General features: G+C 36.8%; 1 protein-coding gene across 2 annotated transcripts in view; it reads left to right on the forward strand.

Annotated features, from left to right (window-relative positions):
• Positions 1-792: 792 nt before the first annotated feature.
• AQR (aquarius intron-binding spliceosomal factor) overlaps positions 793-21,684 on the forward strand; it is a 49,935-nt gene continuing 29,043 nt past the window's right edge. The window contains exons 1-17 of one of the 2 annotated variants that reach the window (XM_058855823.1): positions 793-933; positions 1,793-1,849; positions 2,678-2,718; positions 3,707-3,742; positions 4,764-4,884; positions 6,189-6,329; positions 7,925-7,993; positions 8,457-8,557; positions 9,198-9,274; positions 10,491-10,555; positions 12,422-12,538; positions 13,962-14,075; positions 14,836-14,939; positions 15,432-15,534; positions 16,568-16,688; positions 19,386-19,527; positions 20,238-20,416. In XM_058855823.1, coding sequence (XP_058711806.1) covers positions 838-933; positions 1,793-1,849; positions 2,678-2,718; positions 3,707-3,742; positions 4,764-4,884; positions 6,189-6,329; positions 7,925-7,993; positions 8,457-8,557; positions 9,198-9,274; positions 10,491-10,555; positions 12,422-12,538; positions 13,962-14,075; positions 14,836-14,939; positions 15,432-15,534; positions 16,568-16,688; positions 19,386-19,527; positions 20,238-20,416 — 1,684 coding nt within the window. In that variant the 5' untranslated portion in view covers positions 793-837. Of the gene's footprint in view, positions 934-1,792; positions 1,850-2,677; positions 2,719-3,706; positions 3,743-4,763; positions 4,885-6,188; positions 6,330-7,924; positions 7,994-8,456; positions 8,558-9,197; positions 9,275-10,490; positions 10,556-12,421; positions 12,539-13,961; positions 14,076-14,835; positions 14,940-15,431; positions 15,535-16,567; positions 16,689-19,385; positions 19,528-20,237; positions 20,417-21,684 lie in introns of those variants that run through there. The other variant, XM_058855829.1, reaches the window with a different exon arrangement.

Genomic DNA, 21,684 nt, shown 5'->3' on the forward strand with positions numbered 1-21,684 from the left:
GTAGTGCAGGGAGGGAGCTGTAGTGCAGGATGGAGCTGTAGTGCAGGGAGGGAGCTGTAGTGCAGGGAGGGAGCTGTAGTGCAGGGAGGGAGCTGTAGTGCAGGATGGAGCTGTAGTGCAGGGAGGGAGCTGTAGTGCAGGATGGAGCTGTAGTGCAGGGAGGGAGCTGTAGTGCAGGAGGGAGCTGTAGTGCAGGATGGAGCTGTAGTGCAGGATGGAGCTGTAGTGCAGCAGGGAGCTGTAGTGCAGGATGGAGCTGTAGTGCAGGGAGGGAGCTGTAGTGCAGGATGGAGCTGTAGTGCAGCAGGGAGCTGTAGTGCAGGATGGAGCTGTAGTGCAGGGAGGGAGCTGTAGTGCAGGATGGAGCTGTAGTGCAGCAGGGAGCTGTAGTGCAGGATGGAGCTGTAGTGCAGCAGGGAGCTGTAGTGCAGGGAGGGAGCTGTAGTGCAGCAGGGAGCTGTAGTGCAGGGAGGGAGCTGTAGTGCAGAATGGAGCTGTAGTGCAGGGAGGGAGCTGTAGTGCAGCAGGGAGCTGTAGTGCAGGAGGGAGCTGTAGTGCAGGAGGGAGCTGTAGTGCAGGAGGGAGCTGTAGTGCAGGATGGAGCTGTAGTGCAGGAGGGAGCTGTAGTGCAGGATGGAGCTGTAGTGCAGGGAGGGAGCTGCAGCGGCACGGCGGGAGCAGCAGATGGCGCGGCCGCCGTCCGCCCTCCCCTCAGCCGCTCCAGCCCTCGCAGCCCCGGAAGCGTTCCCGCCTCCGCTGCTCCCGGCCCGGAGATCCCTCCCTCGGCCTGGGCTGGGTTGGCAGTGCCGGGGGATACGGCCTGTGCCGGGCGGCTCCATGGCGGCGGCCACGGCCACGGCGGCGTCCTCGGCGCCGCCGAAGAAGATCGTGGCGCCCACGGTGTCGCAGATCAACGCGGAGTACGTGACACAGGTAGGGCCGCAGCCGGGGCTGGAAGGGACGTTCTGGCGGCGGCGGCGCCTCGGTGTTTATATAGCCTTTGTAGGCCGTGGGTGATGGGGAAAGGGTCTTTTTTGGTCGTAATTGACGAGAGATGTACGGCTCTGTCACGTACGAGAGGGTGTTTCCCCCCGCGTTTCCTGAGCGGCGGGATTTACAAAGCAGCGCTACCAAACGCATCAGTGCAATACACTATAGCGCTCGGCTATAAGGCATGTTTTAACATGTGAAAAACTGCCCAGAGTTCCTTGTTGGTGAAAGTTTAAAGTGATTTTCTATAAGTAGTTCTTTAGTTTGTTTGTTTTTGGTGTTTTTTTCTTTTTTTCTTTTTTTTTCTTTTTTTCCTGGAAATCTCGAATAAAGTTGCACAGGAAGCTCTTGGCATCATCGCTCAGGAATATCGGTGAAGTGATGGCTGCAGCAAAGAGCCTTAAAGTGCTAGACTTTCATATATAGCCCCTAGTTACTTGTCAGGTTCCTCAAATAAGCGTAATCACTTGTCATTTGGGATTTGCAGTTCCTGAAAAATCATGGTTAATTTTTGATGGATTTGTTAGACATAACTTAAGAATAGAAAATGTTTGTTAGATAGCAGTCTATGCATCTGAAATTTCTCCAAAGATTTGCATTTCTGTTGAAAGAGGTTTAGGCATAAAAGCCCTAAATGGTTGATAAGTATTGCTGTTAGAAAACAATTTTGTTACTCGTAGTTAACATAATCTGAAATTAAGCAAGATACTAGTGAAATGAACTTTGAGGATGGGCAATGTTGTAGAGATGTATCATTGACATGAAAATGTATGTATTTAACCTTTTTTTTTTCCTTGTGCAGTTAGCAAATAAATACTGGGCTCCACACGTGAAGAAAACATTGTCTTTTGATGTAAAGGTAATTACTTCTACTGGAATTTTGTTGGGGGTGTAAAAGAATGTGGATCAACCATTCTGTCATGTGCCAATATTTAGTGTTGCTTATTTTATATGAGACTATAGGAGACTGCTTGGAAGGTCAGCTGTTACTTGAGACACTGTAATTTGTTATGTATTTGTACTTTATAAATGTAGGCACTGTTAGGAACGTGTGCTGTAGCATGCCTTTTATTTTGTTTTTTGTTATTTTGTATGCTTTTCAGTTTATTTTGGTCAATAATTCATGAGGGCAAAAGACTGTTGAACATCTGGTTTGAGGCTGAAAGATGCTTGAGGGGATTTTACTTTTAGAAATCAAATAGGAATTAATAATATTCTTTCTAAATAGAATGGTGTTCTTTCTAAAAGCTTCTTTGGTGAGCCTCCATCAGACAGCTTTATTGCCATTCTGGTGGATATGTGCATTTTGAATTTTCAAAATTTGGCATGGTGTGTTTGATTTTGTGTACTGTAGGGTAAGTTTCTTTTCCTTGTGGATGTTTGCCTAAATCTCCCTGTTTAGACTCAGTTTATTTTGTAGTATTTGTGATAGAATTTGTCTGTGATTGTTAGAACTGTAGATTGTTAGGATGTACATAAACAGCTGAACTGAATCTCCACGTTATGTGATGTCAAAGTGTGCTTGTTTCAACTTAAAGTGCAGATTCTTTTAATTCTTGTTGGAAAAAATATTGAAAGTATTATAATAGCAGTAAGCAAAGAGTAACTAATTCAGAATAAAATGTATTAATGCATTTTGAACCACATTAGTGGGTATATAAAATTCTCTAAAAATATTTTTCCATAGGTCATTGAAGATGTATATACAAAAGAAATTGTCAGGTCAAAGTAAGTATGCCTGTTGCTTTCTCTTATTTACCACCATTCCAACATTATCCATGCTGGAATTGTTTCTAATGTTTGATACTTTAAAACTCATCTATATATTGAAAGTAGATGAAAATTACTCAAGTACATTTAAGTAATTTAATCATTATGGTATTTCAAAGTCTGATTGTGGTAACAAGAGAGTTCCTAAGCCCATAAACCTTAAATGTGATGGTTGGAATTAATATTTTTCAGACCCTTTACCTGGTAGTCTGTTGGCTTTCATGTTGGTTTTGTTGTATAGAAGGCTGATCTCTTCTTTTGTCACTAAGGAATGTAAAGGAAGAAAAAAACAAAAAACTGTTGCACAGTGCACTGCCTCTAGCTTCCTTCTCTGTTCTGGCTGCTGTTACTGGACTCATGAAGCAAAAGTCTAGTTTCAGTGAATTGTACTGTTAGATGGGGGAGACAAAGCCAAGATACACTGCATCCTGCAGCTCTCTGTGCAGACTGTAGCTAGAGCTTTTTGGGAAGATAGAGCTCTGCAGAGAATTCTCTGTATTATTCCTGTATGAAAGCAATCTAAGAATTTGTCATATGGAGTCAAAGCAAACTTTCATTTCCAGTCACTAAGAAAAATATATCATTATGAGCAGATTAAATATATAATTGTAGTTTTCCAGGAGACACTCTCAGCTGCTAGCAGTTCATATCATCAAGGCTATTGGAAGTGGTGACTTCATATTTAAAAGACCTACATGAATTTCTTTAAAATGTGAATTTCATTGCTTAATGAATCTCTATGAACTTTAGCTTCTGCAGTATAACAGCAGTTGCTTCTGCATCCAAGTAGTTGCTCTTGTATGGAAATGTCAGGACAGCAATAATTACTGAGTGTTTCTAAAAGTTACCTTATACAATGAAATAAGGGAAAATGTAGCCATTTTCTGTGCAGCTTTGTGTGGGAGGCTTTCTTTCTTGTGTTAATTGATTAATTTTTCCTTTTCAGGTTTGCGATTAGAAAGATAATGCTTCTTGAATTCAGGTAAGCTAATGGGAGGGAAATTTGGAGAACCTGTAAAGGTGAGAAGCAAGTGCAGGGCAGTAAGACAGTTTGAAGGTAGTGTACTCATTCATACTAAGTAAGGCCTTGAATTGTGTGCTGAGGAAAATTAAGTGTGGAGAGCTTCATTTAAAGAGCAAAGAATTCCATAAATGTAAGTAACATGTCAGAGTATCTTGTTTTATGGTTCTCAATTTCTAGTGGAAGTGGAGCACCAAGAAAGAGAGTATGAATGAAATAAGTGAAAAACTGTTATTTAGAATGTATCATTAAGCCTTAAATCAGAACTCACTGAAATCAGAGAAGTTTTTTGATTATGTGTCTTACCATGAAGTTAAAAATGAATTGTGCTGCAGCAGCATCATTAACATTTTCTTTTCTTAAAAAAGAATGGAACTCTATTTAAACAGTAGTTTACAACTGCTTTAGACTTTCCTGGAAGAACTTCTAGAGTATGTCTAAAAAGATGTAAAATAATAGTTGTAATATGTACTTAAAACCACAATATTTTATGTTCTGTTTGGCTCTTTTATCTCAAATCTTAAGAAAAAATACATGATGTTTTTTGTCTGAGGTACATTCTTTGTTTCAAAAAAGCTCAAGTCCGTAAGTTAGTACCAGTAACTACAAAAGGACAAACTTCCCTCGAATTTTTGCATCTTAATTATAAAAAGTGCAGAAGAGAAAATGTAAATTATGGTTAAGGGTTTGACACTGACGAACAGCAGGCAATGGACTTCTGGAATTTGTATGTCAGCAGTAGCACAGAGTTAGAGGTTCCTGTCCTTTCTGTGAACATTGTTCATGTCATCAGTTACTGAGTCTATCAAGTTTTGCTTCAGTGACCTAGATGAGAGGTAACTTGAAGAACTACTCACAAACTATGAAGATGGCTTTCAGGGGTAGGAGATAAAAAACACCTTGTGGGTAACTGCTTTTTTTAAATGAGTGACAGATTATGTGGGTGGCTGCAACTAATGAAATACTCTTTATCTCTTCACAGTCAGTACCTTGAAAATTACCTATGGATGAATTATTCTCCAGAGGTGTCCAGTAAGGCATATTTAATGTCAATCTGCTGTATGGTGAATGAGAAGTTCAGAGAGAATGTCCCTGCGTGGGAGGTAACTTATTTCAATTGCAGCTAGAATTGACTTTGATCTGCAAGTTGCAGCTTTTACAGTGTGCTCACTTACAGTGACAAGGTAGAAGAGCTTGTAGTGTTAAAAGGAAATGGTGCCTCAGCTGGAATATCTAATATGGTGTTTTAAACTTTGTGTCCTTTTTTGGAGAAAGTAGAGGACAGGTGAAAAATTACTTGATCGCTTCTGGTGTGAAAGCCCTTGGTTCTGCTGTGAGATGCTGAATATTATCACCAGCATTTGTTTTTTTTTGACACTTGACAGAGGCTGGGTATTTGAAGAGAAGTTTTTGCTCTGATATTGAAAGAAAAAGAAGGATTTATGTATCTGTATATATAAGAAGGCACCACTGGAAGTCTTGTGTGTTACCCAGTAATGTCTTGCTTAAAACTTGTGAATTTTGGTTTCCAGCTTTTTTAGCTTTATACTCAAAGTCTTACTCTTCTTTTGTGTACATTATTTGGTTGGGTTTTTTTGTTTAAGTTTTTTGTTTTGGGTTTTGGGGTTGATTTTTTTGGTAATAATAGGTTTAGAAATTATTTAATGTTTTTCCAAACATTCCAGGTTTTACAGGCTGTCTCAACAGCGGAAGTCTAGCTGTACATTTTATGCAGTCATCATTTCAGAAGCACACTGACTTCAATGTGTGCCATTAATTGAGTGCTGGCAAAGCACAAAGGTTTAGTAACTTGCTTTAGTAATGTATGCTTTTCTTCTGGTATATGTGCTAGAAGTAAAATGACAGGTGCTTGCTGTGTTCCAAGCAGCTTAGTTACATTTATTTGATACATGATTATCCTTGTAAAGGAACTATTTTATCTTGGTGATTATTCAGTTTATCTTTTTTTCTGCTCAGGTAGCTGAATGGAACTTCCAGGACTATAATTATTTTCTGGTGGTTTTTATTTGCTCACTTTTTGCATGTCACTTAGAGCTGCCATAGCTTTGGCCAAAACCTACCATTCCTTCCACCGGGGAGATTTTAGAGTATTTCTGTGCAGTCACCAGGTGAACATTCCCACAAGACTTCAGCTGTGCTTCTTGTTTAGTTTGTCCTGTGCATCACCTGTTATGCAGAAGGTGTATGGAGAGGATCCCTTGTCAGGAGGATATCATTAGTCTGTTTTACTTGTGCTGCCTGGTCAGAATAAATGAAAATGAGAAAAAATAATCCCTTCTCTTATAGATTTAAATGAATTTAGAGAACTTCAGCTATGTTATGTGAATGAAGATTGAAATTATTTGTATTGACCTGACTCAAAATTGCCTTCCTCTTCTATTCCTAGATATTCAAAAAAAGGCCAGAACACTTTCCTTTCTTTTTCAAACGCATACTGGAAGCATCGCTGGTCGAAGATGAGAGTGAGTACTCTCTGCATGAACAGACAGTCCTGCTGCTTTTCCTTGATCACTGCTTCAATAGTTTGGTATGTTAAAAGTAGCTGTAAATATTTCCAGTGTGTTTATGTTGCTCTGTGTTAACAGCAGTTTAGTTTGAGCAATTTCTTCCTATAAGGCAGATGAAGCAAAATTCCGATTTAAAGAAGACACGGTAGCAGAGGGCTTTTACCCTCTGTTTTGACTCTTACTTTATCTCTCTCATCACATTTGCTTTTCTCCGACACAAGGTCATAGATAAGACTTGAGACTGTAGGATTGGCAGTTAGACAATTAAAAGACAGGATTTAGTACAAATTTTTTCTTTTAAAAATAGTACTTTAAAAATTATATATTTATATTTGAAAATATTTACATTTAAGCTTTGTTTTTAAAACAGATTAGTTACTACTGTGCTCTTTTTAGTTTGCCTAGGAAATAGCGCAAAAATTATTTCCATTGACTATTGAGAACAACAGTGAGGCTTTTTTCACTTTTGAAACCAGGTTTAGATATGATTTTTATCTTCAGTTCTTGTGAGTTAGTTTTAAGAGAGCATTAGAGCAATTTGTGTTCTCAATTTATAGTTAAAACAGGGTTATAGATCCTAAGGAGTAAGCAGGAAGAGCAATTTACAATTACAATTTAGCAATAGCAATTTACATGAAGCAGTGCTCTCCAACCTCTCTCGCTACTGGACTTTTTCCTTATTTGCATTGCACATGCGGTGTATTATTCAAAATCAAGGTCTGTACAAACAACAGAATTCTCTTAGACAAAACAAAATAGAAAATGTATTATTTGATTTTGGGATTAGCAATGATTTTGGGAGCCAGTAACCATCTTGAACTTTGTGTGTATAGTTCATTGAGATGGTATTTTTCTGTAGTGGCCATGGGACAATGCATCCTCATTTTAAATGGTTTGATTGTTACTACAGAATCCTTCTTGTAGGGCACATTTCTAATACAACATGATAGGGAAGCTGGTGAAAATATGCCTGTAAAAGCATACTGTTACTCGAAGGTGCCCTTTTTTGTGAAAGGCAGGAACAGTCACAGTAGTGTTTTAAGTGAAGAGCACTGTAGTTTGAAGTTTCAGAGTGCTGAGAATGGAGCGTTTGTCCATGAAGACATACTTAAGATGTTAATTGAAATTTTTCAGTTGCTCCGGAAAGAGGGAAAATTTTGTGGATCCAGATCACAGGCATAGTTGGAGAGGCTACATTTGAACTGACATGGAGAAAATTATTTGTTTCAGACAATGGAAAGAGTGTAGAAGAAGTGAGAGAAACTTGATAAATTAAGGGCTTCAGGAGACAGTAGCTTAAAAACAAGTAGAGAAAACACAGTGAGTTCAAGAGTAAGAAATGACTGAAGAAGGACTATCAGTTCTCAGCAGCTTTTGTGCTAAGAATGCTTGCATGGATGGGGCCCCTGGTGAAGTATTAAGAACTGACAGCCTCCATGAAAAGAACCTAAAATACAGAGGTGCCACTGGGTAGGGTTAGGTCTAATCTAATAGAACAATATAAATATATTTTGTCAGATGTTAATGTACATTGATGTATTTTGTAAGACAGAAAATCATATTAGAAAACATAAGAATGTTTTTAAAATTTTTATCATCTGTAACTTTCTAACAGGAGGTGGATTTGATCAGAGGTCAGGTGCAGCAGCTCATTTCCTTGCCGATGTGGATGGCTCTACAACCTGTAAGCATAACACTGTTAACTGGCAGAGCAGTTTCCTAGGCATTATCCAAGTTGTGTGAAGTAAATTCTCATGGAATTCTGTTAAGGAACTCTAATATTTACAGTGTTGCTATGGAATTTCAGTTTTGTGTGCTTTGCTAAATTCTTTCCTGTTTGTTGCAAATTTCCATATAATAATGTTTATATGTAATTTTTCAGAAAATGGAGCTTTTTTGTTTATTGCTTCTTCAAGCTACAATTTGTAGACAAGGCCATGAGATCACAGGGAGGCAATGGAGTTGTCATCTAGTTGTAGCTGGACTCTCTAGCATTATTATGTTTTTGTTTTACAGTGATGCTGAGAATAGCCAGAAACAGCTCTTTATTTAAGTTTGTTATATATTTTTTAATAATAAGACTGGAATGTATTTTTATCTCATGAAAACAAGATTCCTTGGTGCTGAATATGATTTTAACTTTTCAGAATCGACTGGAACAAGAGTTGAAAAAGACACCAAAACTAAAAAAATTCTGGAATCTAATTAAGAAAAATGATGCAAAAATGGATGAAGAGTCAAGAATGCAGTATGTACAGAAGTATTTTTTTCTTAATGCATTAATTGTGTTTCAGCTAAAATAAGTCTTTTCAATGAAATAGGTGTTTTCTGAAAACCCATGGCCAATGAGGATTGATCATATGTTGCCTCCTGGAAGCTGTTCTGTTTTACAGTAGTATTTATGCAAAATACTATTTTAGAACTTTGTATTTTATTTGGTCAGTGAATTTGTGATATCAAATCTTAAAACTGAAGGATGAAAGCATAAAAGAATATTCATGTAGCTACTCGCTTTTTTTTATGACCTTTAGCAAATGTTTAGCTCTTAGGCATATAGCTTATGCAAGTATTTCAATAAATCTGTGTCCATCTCACCAAAATTAAGTGTTCCAGTGCCTTTGTGTTGTAATGTGGTAAGGTGTAGGAGAAGACTTTTGTCTCTTTGACGCAGTAAGAAGCATGGGTTGTTGCCTAAAAATGTAGGCTGCTAATCTGTCTGCCTGAATGCAGAGAGAAAAGTTATCATCTAAACAGCTTTGTGTTTCAAAGCAACCTACGACCATTATATGAATTTTGAAACAGCTAACTTTGTATTAATGAAAGTTGCAATATACATCTAGTCTGCATTTAAGCGGTATTAATTTTTTTTGTCACATGTCCCATTTTAGAGCATATCGAGAGAGAAGATTTCTTTCACAGCTCATTCAGAAATTCATTTCTGTTCTGAAGTCAATACCTGTCTCAGGTAACTGTGATTCTTATGTTACTTTGGTAATCTGTGTGAAAATCTTTTTGTGTTGCTGAAGGAACTAGTCCTTCGGATATCAGCCTGAGGTTGGGGACCTTGTTCAGGCTTGTAGTGAAATCTATGCCTGCCTCCATGGATTTCAGATCAAAATTAATATTCAAATCTGTATATACTTTAAAAATGAAACGGTGAAAAGCTACTTTAAACCTTCTTCTGTTCAGTATATACTTAGTAAAAACAATATTTCTGGGAACTGTTACTCTTTATTGTGTGCTTAGAGCCTTATGGCATTAAAGCATTTCATACATACTTAGGTACCTTGTTAAATGGGTGGCATAAATGGATATCTTAAGGCTCTGTCTGTTCATACTGTTGATTTACAGTAAGAACAAAAACCTAAGTGAAGTGAAATTCTGTAATATTTGACTGCTCTTTGAGTCATTGTGACAAGCAAAATTATCTCCTTGCCTGATTTAGAAAGGAAAAGTGTTTGTAGAGGAAGGCATTAGCCTTTTAACAGAAAAGGGTTATTATGCTCTAAGCACAGCACAATTTGGGTGAAATCAGTTCCCAGAGTTTTGCTTTTGAAAAAAAAAAAAACTTAAACTCTTAGCAAACTTCAGCGCTTACCTGAGCTGTAAAGGTAAATTTTGTAATGTGGCTTCCTCAGAAAGGATACTTACCCCCTCTGTTTTCCTAATTATGCTAGACCTGTCTCAGGAGAATTTACTTTAACAGTTCTTTGGAACCTGTAAGAAAATTATTATAGGAGACTTGGTGTGTTCTTCACAAGGCCCTTTTGTAGTCACCACTGAGTACCTTTGATTATCGTCAAGGCCTTTTGCACATATCTTGTTTGTAGCTTTTAAAAATGTATTTTTGAGTACCTGGAATTAATAGTTTTTAACAAACATAATGGGCGAGTGATATCTCATGGAAGTGAGCATTTTTGCATGTTAGGTCCAAGGTTTTTCAAAGCTGATAAAATAACTTCTGAAATTCTGGTTCTGTTACTCTTTCATTGCTAACCAGAAGAATTTTTAATATAAGAAAGGATTGTTTTAAAAAGAGAATAATGTTTTAAATAGCTTTTAACAAGATTAAAATTAATACTTTTATAGTTGTAGCATTTATTTAGTTTTTAAGGAATTGTTCAAGTGTAAATATATTCTGATGTGGATCAATTTAAACTTTTTATTTTTTTTTTATCTAGGTCCTATTTCTATGGACAAAGTTCATTATTGTGAGAGGTTTATTGAACTCATGCTAGACCTTGAGGTAAGTTTTTTAATTGATTCAGCCAGTTTCCAGGTGTACTTTTCTGGGGTTTAAGTGCATAAATTAATTATTACAGCCTATTTGGAATAAGGTGATTATGTCACAGCTATGCATATGATTGTTTAATAGTGATTTTCTATCTGTAAATAAGAGGTTATAGCATCGAATCCATATTGGGAACTGACCAACAATGTTGATAAGCCAATTGAATTCTTAGACAAAGCTAGGATCCTAAAGTGCTCAGTGAAAAGGATTTAATTAGAGTAGTGGTAATAATACTGGCAATTTCTGAAAATGTGTGATGCTTTAATCTTTAATTCCCAGTGTATAACAAGTCACTTAAAGTTTTGTGTTGTTGGGTTAAATCCCAGGAAGCAGCAGTAGTTTGAAATGCAGCCTGTTCCTGTTTGTCTAGAGTTCATTATTCAGAAGTACCAGCTCTGGTGATCTGCCGTTTGTTACAGTAATAAGGCAAGGAGCAAGGTTTTGTGAAATTTTTCAGCAGATACTGAGAAGATGAGACAATTTTAAGCAATGCAGTACCAGTATTAAAAGTAAAAGGCTCTCATTTACAATTTCTTCCGTGAGTAATTATTTAGAGTAACTTCAGATTCAGAAGGCATTGTGAAGTAACCGAGTTTTCTGAAACAGTATCATGGGGAACTTTAAAATGTCTTTGTGGTGAATTTCTGCAGGCTGACTGTTAAATCACTGAAGTAGTCTGTGCTTGTAGTTGCAGTAGATTGAGTAATTTAAATTAGAGCTTGCTGTCTTATGTATGTAATACTCTCTGGTAAGAGAAAATATGTTGGAAGGTAAAGTCTGTCTGACTTAAAATGCTTAGAAGCAGTGCATTTAATACTAGTTCTCTCTAGATATTGCAGAAAGATTAGAATTCAGACAGGTTCTAAAGCCTGTTTAAGTGACCAGAACAAGCAAATGAGAAATTAGCTGTAACTCCAAGTCTTTTTGCCTTTGTAGCATGTATTGTGTTAATGGGCTTTTTTTACTTGTTTTAAAGCCTATTTCAGAATATTACTGTTTCATATTGCAGTGCATACACTGCCATCAAAATTGGTGATTTGGTAATTTGAAAGTAATGATTCAATGGAGAGTTCTTACAGTTTTATGAGTTTGTTTTTGTAATTATTGTGCAGAGCAATCAACATTCTCTACTACAGATTCTTTTATTTTTTCATCTTGGTTCTAAACACCATGCTGATGCTTTTTGGCTTTCTAGATTAAGTCTGTAGACAACAGCTAATTTTTCTCTTGAATTGTTGTGATCTTTTACTGTATGCTGTTCAACAGTTGCTACATATAGCAGCTTAATCTATTTACATTGAGAAGAAAAGATCTTTATTTTGTTGTTATTGGAGATTTGAAAAGTACTTGAGTACTTTGCAATGAAGAGAAGATAACCCTATCATATTTAGAAGAAACAGTTTGCAATTTTAAGGAAGACAAAAATTCATTAAATTAGTGTTGAAAACAGACATTTAAAACAATGCTAAAGCAGTTTGATATATCGTTTGTAGCACACAATCATTATGTAGACACTTACTAGTGAAATAATTGCTTTGTTTAATTTACTTTTTTACTGGTGGGATGAATTCTCACTAAAGGCAGATTCGTGCCGTGCTCCCCGTTACATAAAGGACTGACTGTTCATAGCAGCCTACCTGCATAAATCCAATGTCTTGGCATACATAAATGCTGCTTTAATACCTCTGTGAGGGTATTAGATATGCAAATAACTGCAGCAATCTAACTTAATATACCTTCTTGAAATAGAAAATTCTGAGAAGCCAGGATTTCTTACTTTTTAAACAGTTGCTTGTATTAACATGTTGTTATTTACCACAGGCTTTGCTTCCCACACGGCGCTGGTTTAATACAGTGCTGGATGACTCCCATCTTGTTGTTCACTGTTACCTGTCTAGTCTTGCTAAAAGAGAGAAAGAGGGTCATCTTTTCTGTCAGGTGAGATACAAAGCTCCTGAAAAGAACTTTTTTGTTCCCTTTTTTTCTGAATGCTGCAGTTGTTTTATTTTTTATTAAAGGTAGCCTTTTGTTTGGGTGCAAAGTACATGTTTATTTATATCTTTCACACAGAAGTTCTTCCTTACCTGTACCTATGAGTGTGACTGCTCTTACATTTCATGAAATCTCTGGATGGCTTGGGCTGGGACAGACCTTAAAGATCATCCACTTCCAACCCCCCTGCCATGGACAAACACCTTGCACTGGATCAGGTTACTCAGAGTCCCATCCAACCTGGTCATGAACACCTCCAGGGATGGGCAACCAGAGCCTCTGTGGGAAACCAGTTCTAGTGCCTCACCATCCTGACAATAAAAAGTTTTATCCTAATATCTAATCTCAATCTGCCCTCCTTCAGTTTAAGGCCATTCCCTCTTGTCGTATCACTACATGTCGTGTGAAAAGTCCTTCTCCATCCTTCTTGTAGCTCCCTTTAGGTTCTGTAAAGAACTTAACTCTCAGCCTGTTGTTACAGAAGAGGTGCTTCAGCCCTATAGTAAACTCGTCTGGACATTTCCCAACAAGTCCATGGGTATTTTTGTGTTGGAGACCCCAGAGTTGGACACAGTACTCCAGGTGGGGTCTCACAAGAGAAGAGTAACATTTCTACTTCTGTTTTTGAGAAGTTCTTGAAAGCACAAGCTAGAAAACAGTACAGCTTTTGGCAGGCTTTACCACACACATAGCAAAGTTGTCATCACTGCTTTCTCGTTAATTTTTTTCTCACTGTTCTGCAGTGCAGCTGTTTTTCACTCCTGTCTTTCAGTTTACTCACTCATAGCTAGTACCTTGTTTTTTTATGGCAGGATCTGAAGATCTGTCCTCTTTCCTGCATCTCAGCTGCTTTTCCTGCTGCTTGCTGTCCCCCATCTCTGGCAGTTACTCTTTTTCTCTGAGGGTCAGTATTGTTGGAACATAAAGCCAGCAGCACATCTGAATAATTTTCTTCCTCCCAGTTAAATAATCCCATTGAAAGGTAGGATGAATTCCAGAGCTGCATCAAAGAGGGCAGAAGGGCACAAGGCCTCTCCCTTTTGGTAGCAGCAAGCTGTAAGTTGGGTTCAATGACAGCCTCTGGCTTGATCACCTTACTGTGATCAGCTTCAGTTTCAAGTCCTAGTATGTCAAGAAACCGTATTGCTTGTGGACTGTACTGGAATTCTGATGGCTTGCAGATGAGGTACCTAACAAAAACTATTTTGTGCATCAGCGAAGTGTAAAATTTAGATGCCACTCCTTAGTCTAATTCTTCTAGAACTTTGAGGAGTTCTTGGTTGTGCATTTGTCCTCTTAAACTGTGGTTTTGTTTGTAGTAGGGTGTCTCTTACTGTTAATGCGCTAATTTATATGGATGATGTCTCAGCTTTTAGATATGCTCAAATTCTACACTGGCTTTGAAATCAATGATCAGACTGGAAATGCTTTGACAGAGAATGAGATGACTACAATTCACTATGACAGAATTACTTCTCTACAGGTAAGGGGAAGATGAAGTGTTTATGAGAGACAGATGATTTGGTTTTGCTGTTCTAGTCTTATTTGCATCTGCAATAGGCATGAGGTTATTTCACCAATCAAACCCTTTATTTTCCCTGTTGAGTCACAGGAATAGCTGTAGCTTGACTGCCTGTACCATATTAAAGACATGTAATGCTTCAGTATGGTGGATGTAGCTACAATTAAATAATACTCTCTAGTAAAGCATCAGCATTTTGGACCTCGTGTTACCAAAATGGATTGTTCCCATTAAGCCTGTTGAGAAGGGAAAGCAGAATGCTGTAGGACCCTGTGGTGATGCAGTAGGTGGCAGCATTTCTTCAAGATCAGGCTGTACATGTGCCTACAGTGGTCCCTTGAACAAATTCACTCACACTCTTCAGAATTGTTCCCATCAGTTTTAATGGAACAATTCAAGGTGGCATGGTTAAGTTAAACTTGTTCCTTGCTTTTCTTAGTTGCCTGCAAAGCTACATATCTGCTCCCTTATGTTTTATTGTAATGACAGCAAATGCTGGTAGAAAGGTGTGTAAGAAAGATACTGTGTCAGAAGTGGAGGAGTAACAAATAGACGGTGTTGAGAAAAATGGAGATTTAATCTGGCTTGTATTTCTGTCCTGGTAGAGTGATTCATGTTATGAACCAGAAGCAGCTATGTTTTTTTATAAGTATTTAAACTGTTATTAAATAGTTTTATTAATATGCTTACATCCAGTTTTCATGCATGGATCTTTTTATAGAGAGCAGCGTTTGCACATTTCCCAGAGTTATATGACTTCGCGCTGTCAAATGTAGCTGCAGTAGATACTCGTGATGCTCTGGTGAAGTTGTTTGGACCTCTTAGGTAAGTTATCAAATTGAAATTGGAATTCTTGCTTCTTAGTATGATTAAATTTAACAAATTTACAGCCTTTTTTCCTTCTAACTTCATATGTGCGTAACCAGTAGTTCGCCTCTAACTTTAGTTTATTTTTTTGAACTCTGTTCTCTAGAAGAACCATAACAGAAATCATGAAAGCATGCCACTGCATTAACTGTACTATATTGTAAATGCTGTGGATAAAAGAATAGTAGTATGTATTTTGACAAAGGCAGTGTGTGCTTTATTTAGTTCCTTGTCAGGTCTTGAAACAATAAAAAATATCCGCCCCTTGCCGTGTTTACTGTAGGTGAGAGGTTCAGCTTACACCTTATATACAAACTTCACTTAAAAGCCTGGCCCGTAGTTGTTTCTCTGTGGTCGGATCAGACAGTTGGAGTTTTCTTTAAGGAAAAAGCAGCTGTTTTCTCTCTGTTTTCAGTGTGACAGAGGCTTTTTTTTCCTCTCATTGTGCAGCTCCAACGTTCTCCACCAGGTGGCGTCGTACCTGTGTCTGCTGCCGCCGCTGGCCGAGGGCCAGGACACGAGCCACGAGAAGGAGTTTCTGCTGGAATTGCTGGTAAAAACATGCTTAATGTATTTTTTTCCTATTCAAAACTCGAAGCATAGCTACGTCCAGCAACTACACTGTAGTAAAGTAGTCATTGAGGACGTTTTGTGAACCACCTGTGAACCACAGCTGTATTATAGCAGTAATTGGCATCTTAAGATGGGGTTTAAAACTATAGAAATTAAATATTTGCAAATGCCTGTTCATAAATATAGTTTCCATGAGAAACTAATGTGTGGGGTTTTAGGTCAATAAGGAGAGTCTTGGAAATGGTTTTGAGTTCTTTGGATAAAGTTTTTATCCAATCCAAAAAAAAAAACACCATCTGATAAAGTGGATCTAGATATTCAGTACCTATTTGGGCTTCAAACTAATTTGAAATATTGTTTGATGCACATCACGGTTGTTTGGATGTTCAAGGTCTACCAATATTACTGTAGCCTTCTAATCTGATAGCAGTATTGGAATAACATAGCTGTTTTTTAAAGTCTCTTTCATGAGTTTGTTTTGTGATTTTTGATTTCTTAAAAAATTGTTCATGTTGTAAATGTAGTTTTCTAAGGATCAGAGGGTAGTGATATGCTGCCTATGCATGCCATGGAGAGATACTTGTTCAGATAACATATTATAATATTGGATAGACTTTTTTGTGTCCCAAAGAGGAAATAAAGACTATAACTGTTATTGAAAGAGCAGTGTTAGTTAGGTAGTGACCATATTTTTAATGGAAAGTAAGGTAAGTTTTATTTGAAGTTGATTCTCTGCTGAGTCTTGACTGAGTATTTTCAGTTCTGTTGTGGGATTTTTGGTCTGCTGAATAGCCAAATGATTTTTTGATTCTAGTACTATGCCAATAGTTGGAGTAGGTCTTGTTCATCTTCTGATGTCACTGTGTGCATTTAGTTATATTAAAATATTTAATTTGAAAAATATTGATGGAAAAAATGCAGGTGACCACCTTATGAATTACTGTCTATGTTTCAAAAGTATCTTTATTGTTCATTTTTGACTTAGAGAGGTTTGAAATTCATTCTTTCTTTAGGTTTCCCGTCATGAGCGACGAATATCTCAAATTCAACAGCTCAACCAGATGCCTCTCTATCCCACAGAGAAGATTATTTGGGATGAAAATATTGTACCAACTGAATATTACTCTGGAGAAGGTATGATTAGTAGTTCAGTAAATGCTGAATAGAGCTGTAAATGCTGCAATAGAAAAAGGAGTTCTGAGGTATTATGTTTATTCTGTCCAAGAAACTTACACACAGTACTTTGGCATCTTTCAGTATCTTAGAGTAATATTGGGGTAGGGGTTTAAGAGTCAGGAACTCTTTAGATAAATTGTTAGCAAATATATAGTGGATTTAAAGAAAAATCAAAAAATCTGTTTTTACACAAAGATGTTTATTTGCTTCTGGATAACAGATGTGCTATACTGCTGACTGAGGTGCAGGGAAGGTGAAAAAGGTTGGAAACAGCAACAGAGAAGCTGTTGTCTGTGCTTTGCGCTGAAGTATGTTCAACAAAGCCTTTCTAAAAAGAGGGGAAAGGTGGTAATGAGAGGAAATTACCACTACTTGTCTTACTTCTATTTCAAGGTAGAAGTACAGGAACCTAATGTACTCATGATCAAGGAAGCAAACTGCTGGTATTGTAGACAGGAATCATGTAATTTTAAGATTTGCAATAAACAGCACATGTATTTTTGTTCAGCTACTTTTAAAACCTGTTGCTGCAATGTAGATCGTGAGAAATTTTATTAGAAATGTGAAAAATTAAATTTGGAATGTAGCAATTTCCAATAACAACGTATGTCTTCAAAAACTAGTATAAAGTTTGTTTCAGGTGTTAGCAGCCAGTACTCCATTCTCTTTGCTATGTAGGTTTGATTTAAATGGGTTTTTTTTGCATAGGTATGAGCTGTAAGTTCATCTGCTTAGCATAAATAAGTCTTTTTGGATAAATACTCCGTGAAACAAGCATTAATGAAAAGAAAGACATGACTCCCTTTAGATAAGGGAGGGCTATAGGCAACAAAGGACTTTTTTCTCAACAAGATATGATACAAGTGTCACCTAGAGATCTGCCCCAAAAGAGGAAAAAAAGTATTTAGTATGATGCAGTTTCTTAAAAGCTGATTCAGATTCTTCTGCTGATGTGGTTTAATCTTCAAAAAAAAAAAGACAATGAAAAAGAGTCTGCCCTTCTTTCCCCCCAAAAAAACCCCAAACCAAAACAATGGGAAAAAACCCTGGACCAGAGAGATTGCTGTAATTTCTATGAAATTAAATAAACCAAGTATTTTCTTTTAATTTTCTCATTTGTTTCAGTGAACAGCACATAGTTCTAATGCTCTGAAGCATTCAGGTTTTTAAATGCAGGTCAGGGCAGCTCTGCTGTCATTCATCCTATATTGGGAAGTTGACTTGTGTGTGCTATGTGGTTATGTTTGATTAGCCAATTATATTAATGGCAGTATGGGTTACAGTGGGGAGGGGAATGGAAGGGGGGCAGGAGAAGAAAGCAGCTTATAATTTTGACTTTTTAATAATGCATTAAAGAAATTTTGTTAATGATGAAATGTAATTTTGTCAAGTAACACTGGTTCCTAGTGGAAACATTTCCTCCTGTGGTGAATGCTTTTGGAGTTATGGTATTGATGGTGATGTTGTGAAATATTTCTTTTGCTGTCAGACTGTTACAAGTATTTTTTTCTATTTTGCTTCTCATAGTTTAGTATACACTTTCTCTTTTTCATCTCCATGTATTCTCCTGTTCTGGTTTCAAACAAGAAAGTGTTGCTTTTGTCTTGTTTGTCTTAAGGTTTTTTTTTTTGTGTTCTTAAAAGTAACTATATAAGTTTCGTCCAAAATTTATGTAAGAGTAATTTAACCCAAGGTTGTTAGGAGTATTGTTTCTATTTCCTTTTAGAAAATGAGGGAAGAAGAATATCACTCTGGTGAATATTGTGGTTCACACCCTGCCCTTTGTGAATATAACTAGCTGTACAGGACAGGATTTGTTACTTGCTGTTGGGAAATGTGTTAAAGTATTTTATATCCAGCAGGATTTCCACAGTAGAAATTACTGTGTTCTGCTGCCTTTCTTCACTGCTGTTGTATCTCAGTGCATGTGAAAGTCAATATGTAGTATCTATACCAGAGAAAGGTTTCAACAATGATATTGCAAGTTTCAAAAGCAAGGTGCTTTCACAGGTCTTAGACATAGGTATCAAAGTGGAATGATAGTCCAGTAATGTAAGATGAATAACTTACAGGAATTTTAATTATGGAAAATTTTAAAAAACAAAGCAGTAACAGAAACTTCAGAGATATGTGTTAAAATTTGATTTCTTGGCTTAAAGCTTTTTTCTACATTAACGTGTTTCATGGCATCTAATAAACATAAATCATGGGAATAGGGGAATTGGTGGATGCTGCATGTTTTTTATTAGTTTATGAGCCTTTTTCATCATTATTAAATGCTAACTTAATTGTTGCACTTCCAAAGACCATTACTTTCCTGTGCATTTGATTTTACTAAACTTAATTTTGTTATAGTTTGAATGCATTGATGGATTTAATATTTAAGTAGTTCACTGTATTACTGCTAGTAGAAGGATGAAAATTCCTTCAATCTTGCACAGGTTCTTTTAGAGAGAACCTGAAAAAGACATGCTTTTTAGAGGTGTGTATTGATAAAATGGGTAGTTTTTAGAATCTCCAAGGATAACAGCTATGGCAGTTGTGCAGTAAAGTGTGTATGTATGTATGAATTCATAGAAACAGTATATTAATTTGTCTTTTTTTTTTTTTGTTTATCCCTCAAATACCTCTTTCCTTTTACCCTTAAACCTTTAGGTTGTCTTGCACTCCCCAAGTTGAATCTGCAGTTCCTAACTCTCCATGACTACCTGCTGAGGAACTTCAATCTTTTCCGCCTGGAGTCTACCTATGAGATCAGACAGGACATCGAAGATAGTGTCAGTAGGATGAAACCATGGTAATATTTATTAACTGGTGCAAACCAGTTGGTTCACTTCTAATCAAAGTGTATTTAAAAATCAAAAACTGATACTGTGTATGTACTAAATACATAGTAACGAATATGTTTGAAATGATTATACTGTGGTTTATACTTACTCCTTCCAAAAGGTGTTGGCATCACAAGGGTTGGTATTTTAAGGGCTTGTGGATATATGTCCCTGTAGGTGTGTTAAAGGCAATATGATGGATGCTAACAGCCTTTGTTGTGTTAAGATGGATGAGTTAATTTTCCATGAGTATTAAGCCTTGACTGATGTTACAAAATATGCAAACGTCACAAACTCCTCTATTTGTGGGAGATGTTACTGAGTATTCTTGAATTTGCTGTCTGCCACATTTTAATCTTCCTTTCATTTAAAAGGTTTATTTGGTGTGATATCTTTTATACTCAGGGTTTTTTTGTTACCTTTCCTTTATCTTCTGTCTCTGTGAGGGTTTTTTTTATAAATGCTAGCATAAGTTGCCTTTGTTTTTTGAAATAGAAGTTAGTTCATGTTATGCTTTGATTCTAAAATGCAGGATTACATTAATCTAATTCAGTAGCACATAAAGTTAAGACTTCTACTTCTGTCTTAAAACTTTCTGTGTGAAAATTTTTTCATAGTTTAAAAAATAATTGAATCTATTACCAGCAAATGACTAACAACTTTGGGGTTTATTTCTTAGGTTATCAGAATATGGAGGTGTGGTCTTTGGTGGATGGGCTAGGATGGCACAACCCATTGTCTCTTTCACAGTGGTGGAGGTGGCCAAGCCCAACATTGGTGAAAACTGGCCCATGCGAGTAAGAGCAGATGTTACAATTAATTTGAATGTCCGAGATAACATCAAAGATGAGTGGGAAGGTACTTAACATGCTTTGAAATAAAGTGCTCAAAATAGGTGCTCCTCAAAATATATTTTGATGTAATGTTATATGTAGGAAGAGAAGGTTTTAATCCATGATACAGATTTGTCAATCCTACTACACTGTTTAGAAGCCAGTTACTCAAATTCCAAGTTTAAGAAGTTTATATTTTCATAAAGTGAAGTTTGAAATAATTAAAGTACTTAGACATTCATTGGGAACAGAATGTTTATTACTTCAAACTGATGGCATTCATGGCCAGCTGTTAACTGCTGTCCTTTACAGGGACTGTGGAAAGTTAAATTAGCATTTAAAATAATGTGTATGCTAAAAATGTCATATTGAAAAGTGTGGGAAATGTGATGTGTCATACACAAGTGGTGAGGACAGATTTTTATTTAATTTAAGCCAGTGCATTTCAGTAGTTTTCAGTATGTTTGAATGTTACATTGAATGAAAGTGCTGACTGTACCAAATACTGTTTCTTATAAATATCCACAGGCAACACTTCCTTTGTTTGGAGATTTGGACTTTAATTGACTGTGTTGGCAAGTGACATAGAAGCATGCACTTGTATTATCAGTAAACGTCACTCCTTTCTCTTTTGTTAGAGAAACCTGATAAATGTGCTGGAACTGCGTAGAGCGATTAAAAGTCACGTAGCACAAATGCTAAAGCTGGACTGTATGATAAATGACCAGATACCAGTTTGGGACTGTAGATTTTTGTTAAAGTAGAAAATCTAGGAGGATGGCTGAGAATTCACTATACTGAAAGTATCTATATAGTGGTGCACCTAGCTTTTTAAATGCTAAAATAGTCTCCATGATTTATAAAAAATCATGTTATAACTAAATCAAAACTGAGATGAAGAATTCATGAATCATTGCCTGACGTAATGGGATGAAACTGCCTCTGTTGAGTAATATCTGGTGCTTAATGAGGAATTATTTGTCTCATGAAAAATACAGCATGTTTTCTGAACTTGGAAGGTGTCTTAGAGCTCTGAGACTCTGGAGTTACACTGAAGAGAAGGTTTAATGTTGAGAATTATGTTAATGAATTGGAGAAATGGCATTTTAAAAGTAGGATGTAGTTCAACAGGGATGATTATTAAGCAAGAACAAGTCACTGTACAGGTGCATGTTGGAGGAATAACTTCCCAGGCAGTACCTCTGCAGAATGGAAATATTGGAGGTCATCATTACTCACAACTGAATGTGATTCCCCAATACTGTGTTGGTGCTGAGGGAAAAAGAAAAAACC

The sequence above is a fragment of the Poecile atricapillus genome, chromosome 1 (assembly GCF_030490865.1).
Source record: "Poecile atricapillus isolate bPoeAtr1 chromosome 1, bPoeAtr1.hap1, whole genome shotgun sequence".
NCBI classification, from domain to species: Eukaryota; Metazoa; Chordata; class Aves; order Passeriformes; family Paridae; genus Poecile; species Poecile atricapillus.